We start from the raw sequence: 20,399 nt of genomic DNA, 5'->3' as shown, positions 1-20,399 counted from the left end.
ACTCACCCTCCTCCTCCACCACCACCTAACCTTCCTCCTCTTCATCCACTCTCCTCCTTTCTCCCTCCCTTCTTCAGGCAGGCACTTGGTGGGTAAAGAAGAGGTGCTGTTCCCTCCTCCTTATCCCTCCTCACCCCTCCTCACCCCCTCCTATAGGCGGATGATTGCAAGAATTCAGTCAAGGAAGTCCATGGTCTCGTGCTTAATACATTTCACAGTGACAAAATAAATGCAAATCAGTGTTATAGTTCATGTTCTTCTCAAATATAAGTAAAAGAGCTTGTTGAATTGTTGCTCTCATGAACAGTTCCCGCTATGACACGTCTGTCTGGACCCTCTATGTTTTCCTTGCGTCCCTTTCGCCCCCTCCCCTCCCCGAAAGGGCTAAAAATAGAGGGTCTTTTGAGCTACCAGACAGATTGGACAAGTCAAACGTTTGAGCCCCTGTTCATGGAGTTAACTTTCTCTCTAACTCACAGTAGCACTAGCTTGTTTGTTTTCCTGCAGCCAAACTACAGTGTGTAAAAGCCCCAGGGCATCAGTTGTGTTGATCAGTGCGTTCATCCAAAAAAAATATAAGATTATAAATGTTTAAAATGGCAGGACATGTTTTCTGAACAAACAGCCACTGACTTTCAATAAATCCATGCAGCCTTGTGCTTTTGAGTTTTCAGGATTCACCTTTAAGTTGTCTTCATCCCGTTTGTTTACGAGGTTATGGTATGGGTACATTTAGACCAAAGAGTCACAAGGCAGGCATAGGCACAGACTTTTTTAAAGTAGGATGACCTGGGGCCTCACCTCACTATCAATCACTTTTAGGAGAGGTTAACATGATGTTTCACACATGTACAAAAAAAAAAAAAAAAAACTCATCTCACTTGCTAAAATTAGCTGCAGCACCATTAGAATACTTTCCAGTTCATCACATTAAAATCTGACATGTTCACGATCACGTCTGCTTCTTATAGCTAACATCATGTGTTGTCAGGGCCGGAGTTCAGTTTGTCACGCGTGTTACGATGGCAAATTTTTGGCTTCTGCACCACTGCCCGCTGTTATCCTGCTGATTTTCACATGGTGACCTGTCACCTTTTCTGTTTTTCCTTTTCTGATAACAAGCGTAAATATAGCCACAAGTGGTGACTAGCAGGCTCCAAACACAAAGTGACAGTGAGATAAGGACCTTTAGTGAGAAGAAGAATAAGATGGGAAAAGGGATGACTCAGCTTCGAAGACTTAGACTTAAAATAACATCTAAACATAGAATAGAAGTGAAATGACATACTGTACAGTTCACACATTTTACAACTTTGAAAGCACAAATGTCATCAGTGTGATCGAGATGATGACATTTGGGCATGACATACTATAAATATGAGTTATTGAGGCTCAAAGTGGTGCTTTAATAGTTACTCATAAAACATCTGATGTAATAGTATCAAAACTGCATGTGTTTTTACTGTTTTCATAGGATGTGTTAAATGTACAATGGATATCTATGAGAATTACTATAGAGGAAATGTGTTGTAAAATAATGTGTTATATACTGACCAGAAACTTACAGATAAAATAATTCTGGTCAACACCGATGTATCTAATGTTTGTATATACACAATACATTTTACATTAAAATATTTATTCTCAGATCTCTTTTTTTTTTTAAAAAAAACACCAAATACCAAACACAGCTATTGTCCGGCTCAGTCCAGATTTTGTCAAATTTCAAGCCTATGAAAACCTTCTGCTCTCTGGATGTTGGCCCATGCAGTGTCAGAGCAGGTGTTCTGCAATGGCACCCCTAAAAAAAAGAATCCATATTCCAACTTGTCTCAAACCCTTTAACTCCTTTCGTGCTTTTCCAATAAAATATATATTTAAATACACCTGAGATGTCATCTCCACCTCTACTTGTCATCATTGTTTCTGGGATCCACATACTTTTCCTCTCAAGGCTTCCTCCTGAGGACCAGTCAGGTCCAGTGTGACCATCTGTTTTGATGCTACAAATGCCAGTGCATTGGCCTAAACATGGTTGCTGCAATGGTTTCTGGAAATGTGAGCTGACACCCAGTAGGTCAGTCCTCAGCTGGCAGTCTTGTGCTTTTTGAAGACTCTAAAGGACACTTGGAGCACTGGCAATGGCCTCACTGCTAGAATCATTAAACCAATGGGCTGACCTGCAAAGACTTCAGCACTGAATCCTTTTACCAGAGCTTAAAGGAAACGCCAAGGAATCGCTCGAGCCTTATTTTTATAAACCAAACATTGCTGACGGTGATGATCATGGTAATTATGAATCATTATGAGCCAGAGTTGAACTAAAGTAGAAACTATGAACAGAGATAATTTACTGCCTTGTTTTCTCACATCAAACCTTTCAGTGTAACAACTCTTTAATCATAGCATCAGCGACAGCACGGCTAAATTACATGACCACTTTACGTCACTTGATCTTGAGTCAAGCCAAACTTATCCTTCATTTCATATCTTGTCAGTGTGTGTGTGTGTGTGCATTTGCAGGCGTCAGTGGGAGTGAGAAAGTTTTTCAATTTAATAGATAACATAATATACTACATTTGGACTTGCTGATAAAAGTAGAATCACTCATTGTTGCACTGTCAAGAATGGGAACTGATGGCAGCATCCCAGCATACTAACATTTAAGTCATTCAGTTGAGTTGGTTGCTGGAGAAACAAAAGACAAAGATAGTCCATAAGTAAACAGACTATAAAGTGTTTCTTGGTCACTTACTCCTCATAAGACTAAATGTTGTTGTAGATCTAGATTCTTCTCTGTAAGCTATTTGTGGCATTATGCAATGATTGGCACTATTTAAACCTCCTATCACGTCTATAGAGGAGCACTAATCTGGCTCAGTACTTTCTTGTCTCACCTTGTTGCATTTGTGCCGGATAAATACAAACATAGCCTCTGGTAAAGAAAAGAAAATTGACTGAGCTACTATGATGGAGTATAACACACACTAATAACACTAATAACACTAAACTGCTATTACTACAACCATAATACTGATAATAACACCACTACAAACAATAATGTCTTTTATATTACAAAATAATCACAGTGGGTAATTTCTTGTTAATGACCCACATTTATCTACAAACTACTGAGAAACAAGAATAATCTTTCATAAATCCATCCTCTGACTACTGACTTCTATGCAAGTTTGGTTCTGTGTCATTCATTCCTGATGAATGACTCAAGTGGGAGAGCAAGCAAGATTAATATTTACTCACTTTAACCTTGTTGATATATACAATTACGCAATGCATCCCCCTCCCCTGGACAAGCTTGTAATTCTGTCCCTCAGGCACACTACTCACATAGCAGTGTGAAATACTATGTTATTCCCTGAGCAACTAGGAAGAAACTAGATATGAAGAGGAAGCACAGTCTCTCCCAACAGTTTTGTCTTTTATACTGTAAGCTGACATTTGGTATTTCCACACATGACTTGTTAGTGTTAACTAACAAGTCATAACTAAATGGCACAGAATCACACGGTGGCAGAGTTTTGATTTGTATCTATGTTTAGAGGATGTGACGTAGCAACAGGTGCATTGCTATGCTGGAAAACCAAGCTTCTCACTGGCTTCTCAGAGGCTACAGTGAGCTCTGTGGTGGATCAGGCCATCTTTCAGGGGCTTCCCACTTTGAGCCGTGATAATATTTTCAAATATGAGTAGATTACTCCGATGAATAAATGAGTGTGCCAAAGTTACATATGACATATTGGTTTACAGTTTTGGTTGGCTGCAGTACATCTCGCTGCAGTTCAGAATCTTTGATGTGTTGCAAAGTGGTTTAATCTATTTAGTATGGTACAATACAATATGATACAGTGCAAAGAGATATATGATACATTTGGGACATTTATTGCAAAGGTGGGGTTTCCCATATGGGGATCAGAAGGCAAATCTGGAGGGTTGCAAGAAGATTACAAGGAAATGAAGAATATTAGATGGGATGTTTGACATATTTTTAATTTTAGATTATTATTATTATTATTAGTCTTGTGAATAACTGGATGGTTTTACCTCTTAGACCTCTTAGTGTGCCTAATCTTCTTCTCTGTTTCTGTTTTCCCTGAGCCTGGACTCACACCCTTACACCTAATCATACTATAAAAGGAGTCATGGAAGGGGCCTGTGTGTTCATGCACAGAAAAATGCACACACCCTCAAAAACATGCTTGGAGGACAACTCTTATACACGCACGTACACAGAAAAGAGTCAGAGGAAAGTCCTGTGCATACCTACTAACAAACACACACACACAGGCACACAAACAACGAAAAAACAAACTCACTCACACACACACACACACACACACACACACACACACACTCATACACACATAGTCAAGCATGTGGCAGGCGACAGCAGCTGCTGTGTATATAATTAGAATGTTTTGAAAGCTGAGAGACAGACAGCAGGACTTTCACCTGCAGACTGAAGAGTTACCATGACAACCAGTTGTCAGCATGACAATACTACTTTACTGTACCAACTATATTAATTATGTGTATGTAAGTTTGGTGCCCTGATGTGAAGAAATTCCACTAAGATCATGAAAACAGAAAGTAAGTATGTGTGGGATACCTGCCTCTATGAAGCCTGCTGCTGCAGAGGCATAAGATTCTATGAAAGACGTGTGTGCAGGTGGTTATTTGGGAGGTTATATGTCAATGCTTGTAACTCAACGATCACTTCACAACTCACTTTCCATCTCACTGTCCATCCCTTCTGTTTTGGAACAGCCATGCCCACATGGGATATCATGACAAAATAAAAAAAGAAAAATAAAGAAAAAAAAAACACAACAACAACAAAAAATACAGCCTTCAAATTTCTTCCTTAAATATCAACAAAGCACACAAAGTGTCTGCGTATGAATGATGACAAATGTAAAATATCTTGCAAAACTGTATGAGACTGAAGCTCATGTTACACATTCAACAAAGAATCTGCACAGTTCAGTTAACTGAAACACTTTGTGTGCACATAGCAGAAATACATGAATACTGACAAACACTAAACCAAAGTAATGTCAAAATCAAGGTTTGCCAGGTGAAAAACAAATCAGTGTGATGAAACCCTGACCTTCAGTCGGCCTGTTGACAAGCTGCACTCAGAGAGTCGACATAAGACTCCATCTAGTGGACCCAACTGGGAAATGACACAAAAGTATGCTCTAAACTAAATGACTAAATGTCATGCCTTTAATTACTGGTTAGAAGGAGCAGGAAACACAGAAATATTTTCTGGTAACTTATCAAATTATCAAATTAATTGCAGCTTCAAATGACCAATTTATCTTTTAAGTTTTTACTTTTAATACAATGCATGCATGTCACAGGTCAAAATGTATGCTGTGAAAACCTTCATTCTATTGCTTAAAAAAATGTTTTTCATCCTTTGGTTTTTGAACTAGAGTACCTCATTATTTGTCCCTCAGCATATGCCTTAAATGCTTCTCACGTAATGAGTGGTGTCCAAGAAAAGATTAATCGAGGTCAACTGGACCAAAATATAAGCAAGAAAAAATATGTACTGTATTTACTGCTGCTGCTTGCTGTAACTTCAGAACTGACAGGTTTATAGGTAAGACACAGCGCAGGAAAATAATGATCTATTGAAATGATTTTAATCACAACACACTAATAAAGAGTACAAGACAGTGATGAATGGTGAAATAGGCTAGCAGGCCAGAGCTTAGTCTGATGTTAAAATGGCTTCACACTGACGTGAGGCTGAGTAAGACCCATCTGCTGCCCTCTGCTTTTCAGCCACCACTAAATGGATTAAACCTGCTGCACACACAGAGCCCTCATCCAGACGTGTGTGTTCAAGGCAGTGGTGGCATTACTTCTTAAAGTAGGTGGCCCCAGCGCAGTCTGCTGTGTTTCCGTTCAGCCAGCTGTTACTGTCTGCCTGTGTAGTCCACCTGCTGCTGTCTAGATCCCTATTGCACATTTTTCTCTATCAATGTAGGAAATGTCCTGCATGTCAGTGACAATAACTGTTGTATATGTAGTGTAAGTCTGCTGTATGCTGATAGTTGCAGATATTCACAGTGTGAGGGACTGGTCAGGACTACATGGCTGAGAGGAGAGCACTCATTCATTTACCCACCCTGATTTTCTGCATCTAATCCATAAACCTTTGACCCACTGCCGTCACGGGGGAAAGACCATTTCATTCAAAAGCAATTAAATTGCTTGTACTGCAATCCTGTTTGCAGATGTGAAAATCTCTGCCTACCACTTTTAAAAACATCACAATAATCAAAAAGCAAACAATAACTTATTGAAGTATGGGTCTCCCCTCACACTTGGTAACCCTGTTTAAACAACAGCTGTTGGTCAAGACTTCAGATATTAAATTGACACAAGGATATGACTTCTGAGATTGTCAGTTAAAGTCGTTGGAGGGCAAAAAAAAAACCAAAACAAACAAACAAACATCTGGTCTATAGCCCACATCAGCCAGTCTGTGTCTCTGTATCCGGTTTTCTCATACTATAACTTTTGAATTGACTTTAAATGTCCAGTGGAGTGATTGTTAGATTTTCTTGAAAGTGAACTCCAAATAAAAGAGTCTTTTTAATACATAATGTTGCTTAATCACCATACATCTGGCTTTAATAAACTGTGAAAATGAAGAAGTGTAACTGACTGATTGCAAACGGAGAGCTTCTCATACCTGTATGAGACCTTCATTTCTACCAATTTCTTTGTTGCTGGATTTTGTAAAAATACATTTTTAAACTGAAAAAAAAATAAATGCACAAAGGTATTCACAGAAAGTTTGTCCATGCATCAACCATCACCTTTAATCTTTTTATTTCCATTGAAGGACCAAATTTGTTTTCATTTCATAGACCAGTGAAGGGATGAAGGCTCTAATAATAATCAGCAGTACTTTTAAAAACTGCTTTGAAAATGAAATAAGATGTGAACAAAAAGTATGATTCCCAGGTGAACTCTTGCATCAACTCAAAGAATGTAGTCTAACCTGTTGAACTTTTTTTGTTTTGTTTATGTTTTTGCAGAGATAAGCCATAGGAGTTTTATTTTAGCTAAAGTGCTGCGTAAGAACTACATCAGGAGGGTCAAGGTCACTGAACTGCAGGGAGCAGAGTGTTTTGCAGTGAGGAACAGATGGCACACTGAGATTAGACAGCTGACCTGCTCATGGTTTGGCTGAAGCTGCTGTGATTCCCCTGACGCCTTGTAGCAAAAAATAACAAGCTTTATTTGTGAATTTTACTTAAGTTCCCAGGTATCAAGCATATTACAGGGCACATTTAATCCAATTTATTTTCCTAATAACAATAACAATTGCTTTCAATACATTTTGGTTGTTAAGTATAAAAAGCCAATTTCAATTTAAAAAAAAAAAAAGAATAATGCTATGCTGATACTAATGTCAGAATCACAGTCTTGTATTGTTGGAGTTTTGCTCAAAATACCTTCCACTGCAGGTGAAAACCCCACAGTGACGTAATGTTTTTGCAGGGTAGATGCTCTTGTTAATTCCCTGAAGAAATCCAGTGATGTCTCTGTGGGAATACAGCAGCCTAAGGTCAGATTAAAACAGGAAGAGGCCAGTTGGCCACGTGTGAGCACAGGTTGGAGTTAGGGCTTAGAGGCAGATCAGTGTCAGAGGATATATAAACCAGCTCAAACATATAGTCTGTCACTCACACACTGCTGGACTTTGGACTATATATTTACACCATCAAGTTGTTTCTCACTATAGGACTATCCAGAGATCCAGGGAAGTTACAGATCAAAGATCCACTCTACACAGAAGACATCTGCTCTGCATTTACTGAACTTCACCCTTGTTCCTGTTGTGCTTTACTCTGCATCAGCAGTCATGGTTCTGGAGGAGAATGAGTGTGACTCTGTCTTTGAACCCCAAATCACTGTGAGTATCACAGAGAGCTTAAGTGAACCTTGATGCTGGATCCACTGTTTTTGAGTACATGGCTAAAGAGACTAGTCAGTTTGCTGGGTGTAACATTGTCAACTTCTTCATCTTACAGTAAAATGACATTAAATTGTCTTGTGCTTAAGAAAATACAGCAATACAGTGGTATGAATGCAGAGACTACACCATTATTCATGGTGAACTCACATCACTGGTTTTGTGTGATATTAACAATCAAATGTGCTCTACAATTTATTACATATTTGTGCTGCTCAGCAATTTGTAAATTTATGGTGCCTTCCTCCACACTCAAAGGGCAGAAACACAGTGGACCAAAGGGAAACACAAAGTAGGGGAATGTGTGGACAATCTGAATGTGTGACTGAATCTGTGTTTTTGTTTTAGGAGGAGCATGTAGAGACTCAGTATGGGAACGTCCACTGCATCATGACAGGGACTCCAAGGGCAAATCGCCCCGTCATCCTGACCTTTCATGATGTTGGACTGAACCGTAAGTCTCACCTCTTAACTCCACAATAATGCCTTGTGACAGTATGCATGCACAGATATGACAAAGTAACCACACAAAGTACACAAGTCGATAAAATCCCAAACTTTAGCAATGAATTCTACACATTCTATATCCTTGCATGATATATTTTGGTTGTTGTCTTATGTCTTATGTTGCCTCCTGTATGTTTCATGTATAAGATTTAATGCTGTATGTTAATTTTTTAAATTTTTTCTTTTTGTAGACAAGACCTGTTTTGAGACTCTGTTCAACCACGAGGACATGCAGGAGATCATCAGACATTTGCCTGTTTGTCACGTTGAAGCACCAGGACAACACGAGGGAGCCAAAACTCTCCCTACTGCGTAAGGAGACTGTCCACATTACTCTGTCTCTTTTTCAACAGCAGTCTAACTCTCATTGTATTTATGTTCATATTTAAAGCTGATATTATACCATTATTAACACACCTGCTGATGTTTATGTTGACTTGTGTGACCTCTCAGGTATACCTACCCTACCATGGACCAGCTGTCTGAGGCACTGCCTGCTGTCCTCAAACACTTTGGGTAAGACAGACCTGAAACTCTTCAGGTCTCTCAGAGTTAATCTGATACTTACCTCACAGTTTTGTTCTGTCTTTCTTTTAAATGGACCAGTGACGTTTGAGTGGTTAGCCTTTTGACCTTTGACCGTGTGCTTTGCAGGTTGCGTAGTGTGATTGGAGTGGGAGTTGGAGCAGGAGCCTACATCCTGGCGAGATTTGCTGTGAGTGCAGATATATCTTCTCTAAATCCAATTTGAGAGAACGCAGTCACCTAGTTTGCAGAATATAAACTCTGAATGTTTACTCTTTACTTGCTGGGGTTCATCCTGTTGTAAATCAGATCTATGCCAGAGTTACTAATCACATTTTTCCTATGCAAAGCTACACAGATACAATTACATGTGTCTCATAATTCCCAGAAGTGGACTGACACTTCCAACCAGCCACTGATAACTACAAACAGCCATGTTATCCATAAAAAAATCTCTAGATACTGCATGTTCTCTTTCTAGAGATTATTTTATGGATAACACAGCTATTGTTAGAGACTGTAAAGACTAGGGACTAAAGGATGTGATAGAAACTGATCAAAATCTAAGACTGTGGAAATCAAGACCATGATATGTCACCCAAGAGTTATGTGGCAATATGTTGTAAACACACTCATAATTGTAGGAAAAAATAAATAAGAGAACTGCTGTGTGTGTGCTTCTGTGTGCAGCTGAATCATCCCGATCTGGTGGACGGGTTACTCCTGATCAACATCAACCCCAGCGCTGAAGGATTAATGGATACTGTTGCAAACAAGGTAAACAAAATATGTGGTATGTGTGTGTGTGTGTGTGTTGACCACCTGTCCTGTACTGTTCTATAAGACCAACATCTATTTCATATATTATGCTATTTTCTATCTATACAGCCGTCTGTATTGATTGATATGAGATTGAATTGGTTTGATTGTGATGTAACAGTGTGCATGTTTTGTGTGTTTTATAGATCACTGAATGGACCCACACTCTCCCAGACACAGTCATTTCACACTTGTTTGGAAAGGTAAGGTATTAGGCCTCCTCTATAAGGATTGGCTTCAGTTACCATGACAACAAAAGTGTAAATATACTGTATATGTTTAAAAAAAAAAAAAAAGATGTCAAATTCCCAGTGAGTCTGACTGAGTCTTACTTTCAAACTGATTTTTCAGGATGAGATCCAGACCAACCACGACCTTATCGCCACATACCGTCACCACATCACAACAACCATGAACCAGTCCAACGTGAGCCACTTCTTCCGCTCCTACAACAACCGCACCGCTTTGGAGGTGGAGAGGCCTGTTCCTGGAGGAAACATCAATGCCAGGACACTCAAGTGAGTAAAAGCTAATCCGACGTTTTCTCACACATTCTAGCTAGTTTTAATGGTTTGAAGCAGAAAGGGGGTCAGTCAGGAGCCATCGAGTTCACGCAATACTCAATCTGCAATCTGTCGGGCTCAGTTGAAGCACGTGTCTTACCTTCGCTGCCTATAATTCCTGGCTATCTTCTGTTTTACAGGTGTTCCACTCTGCTGGTTGTGGGAGATAATTCTCCAGCTGTGGAGGCCGTGGTCGACTGCAACTCTAAACTCAACCCAACCAAGACCACACTGCTCAAGGTAACTAGACGACTGACAACCAAAGAATTATAAAACACACACACACACTTGCATCCATACAATATGTGATATATTTCTGTATTGAGAGAGACCAGCATGTAAAGAAATAATTTACACCAATTTGCTGTTGTCAAATATGAACATATACTGTAGTGAAACAGTTCCAGTTTGTTATTGATTCAACTGAAAGTTCACACCTGTTTGTGTTTTGCCCTTCTAGATGGCAGATTGTGGAGGCCTTCCTCAGGTGGATCAGGTAGACTGTGATATTTTATTGGCTACTCTGCTGTCAACGCTGTCAAATCTCTGCCTCTGATTGATTGAAAGTGGAAATGTGTTTAACGCTTTTCATCTCTCTCTTCACAGCCAGCCAAAGTGACTGAAGCCTTCAAATATTTCATCCAGGGCATGGGATACTGTAAGTTACTATGACTTAACCCTAAGCTACTTTGATCTGAAATTCTTGAGTCTCTGCAGGTTGCACTCTTTGACTGCTGCTTATGACAATTAGTCAGTTCAGTTGAATTTATGTCTAACAAGTCACTGTTAAACATCACTTCCTGAAAATGAGAGGATTATTCTTACCTCACATAGAAAATGTTAAAGGCATCTGTCACAGTTAGAACAATTTAAATGAATCGATATTGTGCTATATCCAGGACAAAAGCAAAATAAACTCAAGACTGTTAAAGGCGGATGCAGAGTACAAACCTGTCTCTCCTCTGTTCTTAGTGTCCAGTGCCAGTATGACCAGACTTCGCTCACGGACAACCTCCAGCTCCAGCATCTCATCCTTCGATGGCTCTCGGAACCGTGCACACACCAACGAGTTGCAGCGAGGCCGGACACACTCACACGGCACTGAGGAGAAGCGTGGGCGCTCACACACAGATGTCTCCATGGAAAGTATTTCCAACAGTGCGCTGGACCATAGCATCTCAAAGTCCACTGAAGTGCCATGCTAGAGCGCACTCTGCCCTGAATCCCATGCACTTAATTCAAATTATACCTCATTATATCGACCCAGCTTCATTCTACATTTTTTCTTACTGCTCCCTCTCTACCCCTCTTCATTCAATAATGCCCTTTCATCTGCACTATATCTAGCTGAAAGATCACAGGTCATACCTGTAGGTGACTTTCTTTCATCGCTCTTTTCTTTGTCTCTATCCTACTGTGTTTGCACCTATCCACTCACCAATTTCAGTACCTTTTCCTCACCAGTTCAGCCTCCCACTCTTTTAACCTGCCCTGAATTGTGAGTTTTTCTCTCTGTTTCCGTTCATGTCCTTGTCTTTGTCCACTTTCCTTTCTCTCTTCTACTTTTCTCCCCTCTGACTCTGACCCACAGGCTCCTTATTCTCTTATATTCATAATGACGCACACCACATGTGGAAAACATAGAAGCTATTGCGTATTTGTGTAAAACTCATATGTGTATTTATGTATAATAAATATAATTAATATATAAAGAGTCAGCAGTTCCTGGTGGATGTTCATAACTGTAGGAATGTGTATTGATTTTATGCAGCTGTGACAGGTGTGTATTATTAACTGCAGGAATATGTTATGGACATACATTTTAGTTCACAAAATGTTTTAAATTGGACTAGCTTTAGGAGTTCTGTGTAAAACAAACTTATATTATTGCTGTAAAGGTATGTTACGTTCAGTTCCATTATTATGACTTTGTGTAAGTATGTCTTGTACTATCAGTGATTAAACATTTTAAAGTTAACAAACAGCTTGCAGCTTTCATTTATTCAAACTGTGGTTACAGAACAATCTGACCTCTCTGACATTAACTGCTGTTACTAAGGCCACAATCAATGTTCAGTTCCCTAAAATTCCCTAATCAAGTTTGTCCACCCTCACTGCTAAATTGGATCTCTGTACAAATGATACCAGAATACCAGATAGATAGATAGATAGATAGATAGATAGATAGATAGATAGATAGATAGATAGATAGATAGATAGATAGCTCGTACTTCAATGGTTTATCCACTAGATGGAGCTCTATAGCCTCTTCTGTTCTCTTTCTCTGACCCAGTATTCAACCATTGCTGGGTCATGTTATGTGGCCAAATAACCCTCTACACTCCCTGATTTCAATCCTAACTGATGTTGTGTTTTAACAATTGCATTCAAATCACACTGAAATCCAATTTCTGCCCAGCATCTGTTTGTTTTTTAATATCACTCATCCAGCACAGCATTATGATTTTTTTTTTTTTTTTTTAAATATCACTTAAGGGTCATATTTAGTACTGTCCCTTCCCAGACGGATAGATTAAAGTGCATTGTATAATAGTATGTTTCCATCCCTGTGTATGGTCCCTGACACGCACATTTGAATACCATTTATCTATGTATATTTTGTGTTGGTTTGTTAATTCACATCCTGTTTAAGCTGTTTTTCATTATTTAAAAGAAAACTAATAATAGGTCAAGAATACAACAAGAAATTTGGCAAATAAACATGGGAGTATATAGTGGGGTTCACTGCATAGAGTACTGAGTACGGCAAGTGAACTGGCTCAAGGTTGATTTACCCTTACCTTTCTCTCCAATGCCATTTAATTATATAGAGCGGAATCATTTTACACTACACATAATATGTTTTTCCCAACAGCTGCCAAGCTATGTGACTGCCAAATGCGCAAATGTGGGGTATGCTGGTGGCCCAGCCGATACTATGTAACTATGATGTCACAAGTTTTAATCCACCTAAGTGTCACCCTCCTTTGTGCCATAATTTGCATCACTCTTCTGTGGGGTTAAAAATAATCTTTGAACAGAGTGTGTATCTGCATGCATTTGCGTGTGTGTGTGTGTGTGTGTGTGTGGATATTAGCTGCATGCATGAATGTACTGTACAGTGTGTGTAGGTGGGACTGTGCATGTAGGCTGTCAGTAGATGGATTGTTTTGGGCTGTGACTGTGAGACAGTGGAGACACACAGATCCAAAACAGCATAATGGCAGTCAGCATCAAAGTCACAATAATTTTGTTTGTGATGTATAAATGTGTGTGTGTGTGTGCGCGCGCACATGTGTTGGTGATGCATCTTTATTTCAAAGCCTCCTTTGTTTGGCTTACATTATGATACTATAATGAATAATGCATGACATAAATCTCTTAAGATTTCATTTAAACATGAGACACTGGCTCTAGCACGACTGTGGGTTCATACATGTATCTTCTGTTTCCTATTATTTCACTGTGCTTCGGTGCACTGGGCTACGCTTTAAAAAAACTCAATCCTGCAAATTTCCATCCGCACTGGTAGAAATTTTGTGAGGTTGATTTGATGACTGCCCCTGCCAGCGCAGTGATTACTCGTCCAAAGTGAGATGGACAAAGTGGAGAGCAATTTAATTTCAGCTTCACCCAGCAGAGTGTTGCACAGTGAGATAATGACTGTTTTGTTCAGAGATGTTAGTGTCCCCCATTACTTTCATCTCCTTACCTACAGCAAGGCACTTCACTAACTGCAACTCACTTTACACAACTTTTTACTCAAGTCCATCGCCGGTGAGGCAAACAGCCATTATTATAGACAATGTGATCATTTGACTGTGGCAACGATAGTTGTACTTTCACACTGTGAAGTTTAGGCTCTGACACCCTCTCCCAACATATACACCCACACACACCTCTTGGAAAATAAGTAATAACTCCAGTGTGTTTATGTAATGTTTGACTCAGCCAAGGGCTTGTCATCAACCATTGAAAATGTTATTACATTTGTATATATCTGATATTATATGGTCACATATGCATATAGTGCATTTCATACCACATCTTCTCTTGCTCCTGGATATAATTAAGGTTGTGTCGTGTCGTGCCTGCATTTCATTTCAGTTCTATTTTGTAATGCTATTGCATAAATGGTTCTTTTACAGCCTGTATCTTTTTTCTTTTGACAGTTAATGTCATGGGTACTTATTCCTTATGCTCTGTAATCAGGGAAGGTTGATTGGGATGAGAGCACTATAATTTCCATTACTTCATGAATAAAAGTAACTTTGAACCTTGATATCTGAATAAAACATTGTTTAATATATTATACAATGTCATATAAAAACAGGGAATTTATAATCTACACAGTAATGCTACTGTTTACTTTAAGTATTCTTACCAATTTTCATTACAGTGCATTGAATATGGCAACCAAACCTGGCAACATTTATTCATATTTTCAAAAAAATAAATAAATAAATAAAAACACTACCCCCTGTTTAAAGCCTTTAAACACAATTTCATTTGACTACAGTCATGAATTTGGGTAAAACTGAAATTGGACAGCTTTGCCTTTCATGCGTTCATTTTACATTAAATCAATGCCTCATATGGAAGGTATACTGAAATGTGGGTCTTATATTAAAAACACTGAGGGACCCTTGTAGTAGTACTGGACACGTAGGGCCCCTCTCCTCCTGTCAGTGAGCCCTGCCAGCTGCAGCCATGTTGGAAAAGCTCGGGCTCCAGCAGCAGCAGCAGGAGCAGCAGCAGCAGTGCTAACAGCTAGCGTCAGTGGACGCCGACAACCGGGCACGGCGCTGTTGTGGACAAAAACAGACCGGGAGAGAGACTCATAACGGAGAGGCACAGGCACCAAGCCGGTTCTGATATCAGCGGGTGTATGTGTGAAATTCAAACATACTGGCTGGAAAAGGTGCGCGGTTACGGGGAGTAGGTGCGGCCGGGCTCTAGGACTAAAGCGGGTGAGTATTGATCCTCTCCTGGGGGCGGATTGAGTGGGAATAGCCCACTGTTAGCTGAGCTAGCTTAGCATTAAAGGGGGTAACACACACAGACAATGGGGTAAACGCCAATGCAATACGCGGGGGTGTGTTTTTAGGGGCTGGTATCAGGATTTATGGTGAAATATCGCGGACTGGATGATATGATACACTGGTCATTTTTGACTCCGTGGAGTCATTTGTATTCCTAACAGACAGACAGTGGTGCAGTGGCCGAAACCACCCCTCTCTGATTCTCCGGTAGGTGCAAAGGTCCAAGTCAAGGAGGATTTCTGTCATGCACAGCAACTACGCTGTAGCAAAACATCTGGGTTTTGTTGAACAACGAGTTGCTCAGACTGAGATTCATTGTTGCAAGTACCGGTTTTTGAGACAAAAGGGGGCAGATCTTACTTAACCTGAGCGTCTCAAGTGTTTTTTGGGTTGCTTGCTGCCTTGTCAACCAAAATACTGTACACTTATCGCTGTGGTAGGCCGATTGAAATGTATTAATTTTTAAGCAGGTCTGAATATAGGAGCACAAACCATTCTTTTAGTGTGCTCGGTGGGATTAAACCAATATTTTAGTGTAGCATTAATACAATTGACAGAACTAAACATCGTGTGTAGCTCGGTGCCCAGCAGCTCTGTGGATGTGATTTGTCAGATTTTTTTTTTCCTATTTTGGAGTCAAAGCTGCCCTGTCATCTGTCTCCTACAGATCTCTGTTTTCCTGCCTTTTCCCCATCTTATTCCCTGCCTTTACATGATTGTTGCCCCCCAATCATCCCTGTACATGTCCTCCAGCAGCCAAACTAGAGGGTCAAGACCCTAAAGTATGTACACAGATATTTTGGTGCAGTTGTGGACAAAAACGTGTTTTTAATATTGAATGACAAACAGCTGAAAACATTTTATTATTCCAGATACAATACAAGCCAGACAAAGCTGGTATCAGTTCAGTTTCCAGTTAATAAACTCAAAATGTGATTATTATTTTTTTTTAAATCAATGATGAAAGGTGAATTTCCCCCATTCCTGAAAAGGGGATGTGACATTGTAAGTGAATTATCAAGAAATGGCATTTTCATGAAGTCACTTCCCTTCCAATGGATGAACACAACCGCTTTTCTGTGCAGGTATTATTGAAAGACTAGTTAATGTTTGCTAGATGGCTTGTCCAGTCAGTGCTGCAATTCATGGATTTTTTTCCCCCCCAGTGATTTATACAGGTCCATAGTCAGATATATACAAACCTGATTCTTGTAGATATTTTTTTGCCATCTGTCTTTTATTTCATTTATTATTTAGTGCATATGCAGAATCTTTCTCACTTAAATTGCATTTGCAAGTAGAAATCATAATTTTTGTAAGCTTGTTACTCATAGAAGTGATTAATAAGAGGGTTTGTACTTTGCAGTGGCTTTGTTTCTCTTCTTTCTCTGTCTGGCTGCCTTGCTTCCTCTCCCATTACTTCCACTAATCCGAAGAGGCAGGGACGGGGAAAGCAACATTGAGGATGGATCGATGTTAACACCTGTCTGTTTTCAGTCAGGGACAGATAAAGGGAGACAGAGTAGTGGATAAGACAGGAAGCGAAGAAAGAGGTAGTGGGAAGGCAACAAGGAACAAAAGCTAAGGAGAAGCAAGCAGCTGTTTGGAAATGAAACTCTGCCCCCAGGTGTATCAGTCAGAAACAATCAGTGGGCGGGTGTTTTCCCTCTCCCTCTCTATAAGTGACAGCGTACAGTACAACTAGGAAGTGGAGAGACAGAAGAGGGACATATACGGGGCCATCTGTGATTTAGCAGAGGTTCAGTCCTCTGTGTACCGAGTCTCAGTATGCAGTTCTGGGATTTCCTGGGCTGCACCAATGGAGGTATGTACGTGTCTGGTCATACTGATGGCTCAGTGAACGAGTTTGGCTGCGATTGGACTGGTGTACGGGTCCTCTCTGTGTTAGGCAGGTAGAGAGGGGTCTGGCAGGCTGAGGGCTGGAAAGGAATTTGTGCTGCTCACCGCTGTGCAAGCAGTTGCATGTGAAAACCTCACAGACAGGTAGAGTGTGAAGCACAAACAAAAGACGCAGCAGGCTCTGATACAGTGTCAGTCTGCTCTGCTTTCCTTTGATAAACTTTGTCGGTTGCTTTTGACAACAGATTTGACAAATGAAAAAAAGAGGCACAAATGAAGGGTTTGTTTGTGTCTGTTGCTCTGATTGTTTTCAGATCTTGCTTGCTACACTTTCCTCCACGAAACATAGAGTGAGTATGTGCCGTCCTATCTTTATGGAGTTCACTTGTTTGGTCTGTTTAGTTTTTATTTCAGGTTTCTTTTTTATAATTGGTGTACAGTTTTATTTTCCCACAAATCAGAATACAGGGTATAACAACCACTGCTACCACTACATATTACTATCATTCTAACTATTGACTAGTGACCGTCGCTACCACTGTGACTATAGTCCTCAGAAACTGCTGTCACACTGTCACAGCAAAAGACAAAAAAAGTCACAATTTATAGGGATCAGTTTGACTGTAGGTAAGAGCAGCATTGAATTTTTCACCCTTATAGTCAAGGTTCATGGTTCTTTTTGCCCTGACCTGTCATGCTTTACGCTCATCCTGTGCATCTAAACCTACATTCACATGAACAAAAAGGGTCTGAATGTTAAACTTTTGAATGTGAGTCACATCTGATTGTGTTTACTGTGCACGGCAGCCGCATGAAAACTGATCTTCTCTATTCTTTTTGGACAACCAGGTCTGGTCAGACCTACACCACAAAGAGTTAAACATCAGATTTCTGTTCCTGTATAAATGCAGCTAAACAACCACAGGCCACAGAGATCAAATGACACTTTACTTGTCCAGAAGGCTACACGTAGGTGAGCAAATGTTAGGCAGTTGATACTTTAGTGGAGGAAAAATGTTAAAAAAGAAAGTAGGGAACGTTTTTGTCATAAAGAGCTTGTTGTAGCTTTTGTTACCTTTCTAACAAACCCACATGTACGGATGAATACAGATGATTTGTGGACCTATGGAAATAAAAGCATTGTGTGTCCTTTAATCTAGAAAGGATGTAAAACTCTGCCTTATGATCTCAGTTAAGTCTTGTGTCTTGCCTCAATTGTGGTTACTTAATTTGTGCTGTATTGAATTCCAGGACAGTTCTACCTCCAACACCCATCCTATGCCCCGGGCTACTCTTTCTGTTATTGCACCAATAACTATAGCTAAGATGCCTGATGGGTTGTGTCATATTCTTTATGCTTTTTTGGCAGGTATCACAAACAGACAGGAGAAATTGTTGGACACGGATCTGAATTTTAAAGTTACATTATACAGTTAAATTTGCTGTGTAGCTGATTCTACCATCTGTGAAATTTTTTCTGGGAACAAGTTGTCCAATTACAAATTATAGGAAACAAATGTGCTTTATCTTACGCATATTTACACCTGTCCAAAACCTGAAGAGCAGTGTTACAATACGTTTGTTGGGGCAGTGATTGTCATCGTTTTTCTTTTTTTATGGGACAATGCAGCAGCAGGCTGTCTGGAGAGAGCAGTGAAAGTATGACTGGAAACATGTGCTCATGTTGTGTCATCATCAGTCCTCCCCTATTTGCATCCATAGCTCGCTGTTTTGTTTAACTTATTCCATGTGGTCAGCACTCACTGCCAGGTCCTTTGATTGTGAAATGACTCATATTACAGTTTATCAGAATATTGCTTTGCTCTTTAGGTTTACAAATAGTCCTAGATTTATTGTCAAAGCAATAGCATCAGGTTACATTAAGCAAGCTTATTTGACATGTTTTACATTCCCCTGTATCTGACTTCACTTTAAGGCTTGGCAATATGGGAAATAATCACTGTCACTATAAGTAGAACACCTGCTTCTAAAATCCATATATAACACAACAGCTGTTTGGATATGGAAAAGTCATTTTCTAGTTGATGTTTACCCCAGTGGACTATATAGAAAGGGAGATCAAACTGAGCAGTTTCACGTTTATTGTACCGTACCATGATTAAAACTTAACATTTTCTGCAGAAATGCATCTGAAGTGACTCACAACAGCAGCCAGAGGAAGAAAGTAGTAGTTTGCAGTGCTCACCAACATGAGCAGGACTGGATTAATTTTTCATGTTTCTTCTTATGAGGTTGTTTAAATATATTGGTCCAAAATCAAGTTTACTTCAAGTGTTCTCTGTGTTTTTTTTTTTTAATATCAGACAGCATACATGTTTCTATAACTAAATGGAGAAATTCATATACATGTACAGCTTATACCAAAACATTTCAAAGGGTGAGCATCAAATAGTAAAATCCTTTATTCTTAGTTCCTGAAAGAATTTAAAGATGTGTAGTTTCTGTGAGACCCCAGGGATGTGGTGGTTTGGATCAATGAATTTGTGAACGTCTGAACATTAACTTTGGTGCAGTGCACCGCACACTGAAGTAGATCTATAAAACAGCTTATAAAAGGCTTGTTTGTGTAAAAAAAAAAAAAAAACAAAAACAAAAAAAACAAAAAGTGACTGTAAAAAGTGAAACTATAAATCTGTAAATTCAGAGAAAAATGGCAAGAATGGTAGGGCATAAGATAAGAAGGGGGGATCTGCAGCTCTGCTCTGGAAAACAGTTTTCTTTTATATATTGCCAAAAACATTTACTCTTCAAATGAAATGGATAATGTTACAAATTATCAACAACAAACTAATCTTATGTATCAGGCTTGTCCCAAGCTGGTTAGATATCTGGATTTGTTAAGTTTATAATCTAATAAATCACAGTTAAAATGCATAAAAATATAATTGAATCAAGTCTTTGTTTCAATAGATTATATTAAAAGAAGAACGTGCGGTTCATTTTGGCAGTGAGTGTTAAAAGGCTGCATGGCTGGTGATGAACATACTGTATGAGAGGGATGTTGCAAACTTCATAAAGTATATGCTCTGCGCACTGTTGTAC

The 20,399-nt window shown here is 39.5% G+C and overlaps 2 protein-coding genes across 3 annotated transcripts in view; both read left to right on the top strand.

Moving 5' to 3' along the window:
• The first annotated feature begins 7,598 nt into the window (after positions 1-7,598).
• LOC108885837 (protein NDRG1) lies at positions 7,599-12,384 on the top strand. The gene is made up of 12 exons (XM_018680326.2): positions 7,599-7,960; positions 8,369-8,474; positions 8,719-8,839; positions 8,981-9,043; positions 9,182-9,242; positions 9,743-9,829; positions 10,018-10,074; positions 10,223-10,389; positions 10,575-10,674; positions 10,895-10,930; positions 11,041-11,092; positions 11,407-12,384. Exons 1-12 carry the CDS (start codon positions 7,910-7,912, stop codon positions 11,637-11,639), a joined length of 1,134 nt encoding a protein of 377 aa, XP_018535842.1. The 5' UTR covers positions 7,599-7,909; the 3' UTR covers positions 11,640-12,384.
• Positions 12,385-15,126: 2,742 nt separating this feature from the next.
• LOC108889485 (focal adhesion kinase 1) overlaps positions 15,127-20,399 on the top strand; it is a 59,814-nt gene continuing 54,541 nt past the window's right edge. The window contains exon 1 of one of the 2 annotated variants that reach the window (XM_051075912.1): positions 15,127-15,404. Coding sequence is in view for 1 of the 2 variants with exons in the window: in XM_051075909.1 (XP_050931866.1) it covers positions 17,265-17,301 (37 nt within the window). In the remaining variant the exon portion in view is untranslated. Of the gene's footprint in view, positions 15,405-16,924; positions 17,302-20,399 lie in introns of those variants that run through there. The other variant, XM_051075909.1, reaches the window with a different exon arrangement.

This window comes from Lates calcarifer, linkage group LG15, assembly GCF_001640805.2.
Source record: "Lates calcarifer isolate ASB-BC8 linkage group LG15, TLL_Latcal_v3, whole genome shotgun sequence".
Taxonomy (NCBI): Eukaryota; Metazoa; Chordata; class Actinopteri; family Centropomidae; genus Lates; species Lates calcarifer.
The sequence above is the reverse complement of the archived record's forward strand: the minus strand, read 5'-3'. Positions and strand labels throughout refer to the sequence as shown.

Excerpts from the sequence above, each read along its gene's own strand:
- LOC108885837 (XM_018680326.2), top strand. The coding sequence starts at position 7,910 with ATGGTTCTGGAGGAGAATGAGTGTGACTCTGTCTTTGAACCCCAAATC. Across the intron at positions 8,840-8,980 it reads GCCAAAACTCTCCCTACTGC|GTATACCTACCCTACCATGG; the intron begins GTAAGGAGACTG and ends GTGACCTCTCAG. Across the intron at positions 9,243-9,742 it reads ACATCCTGGCGAGATTTGCT|CTGAATCATCCCGATCTGGT; the intron begins GTGAGTGCAGAT and ends TTCTGTGTGCAG.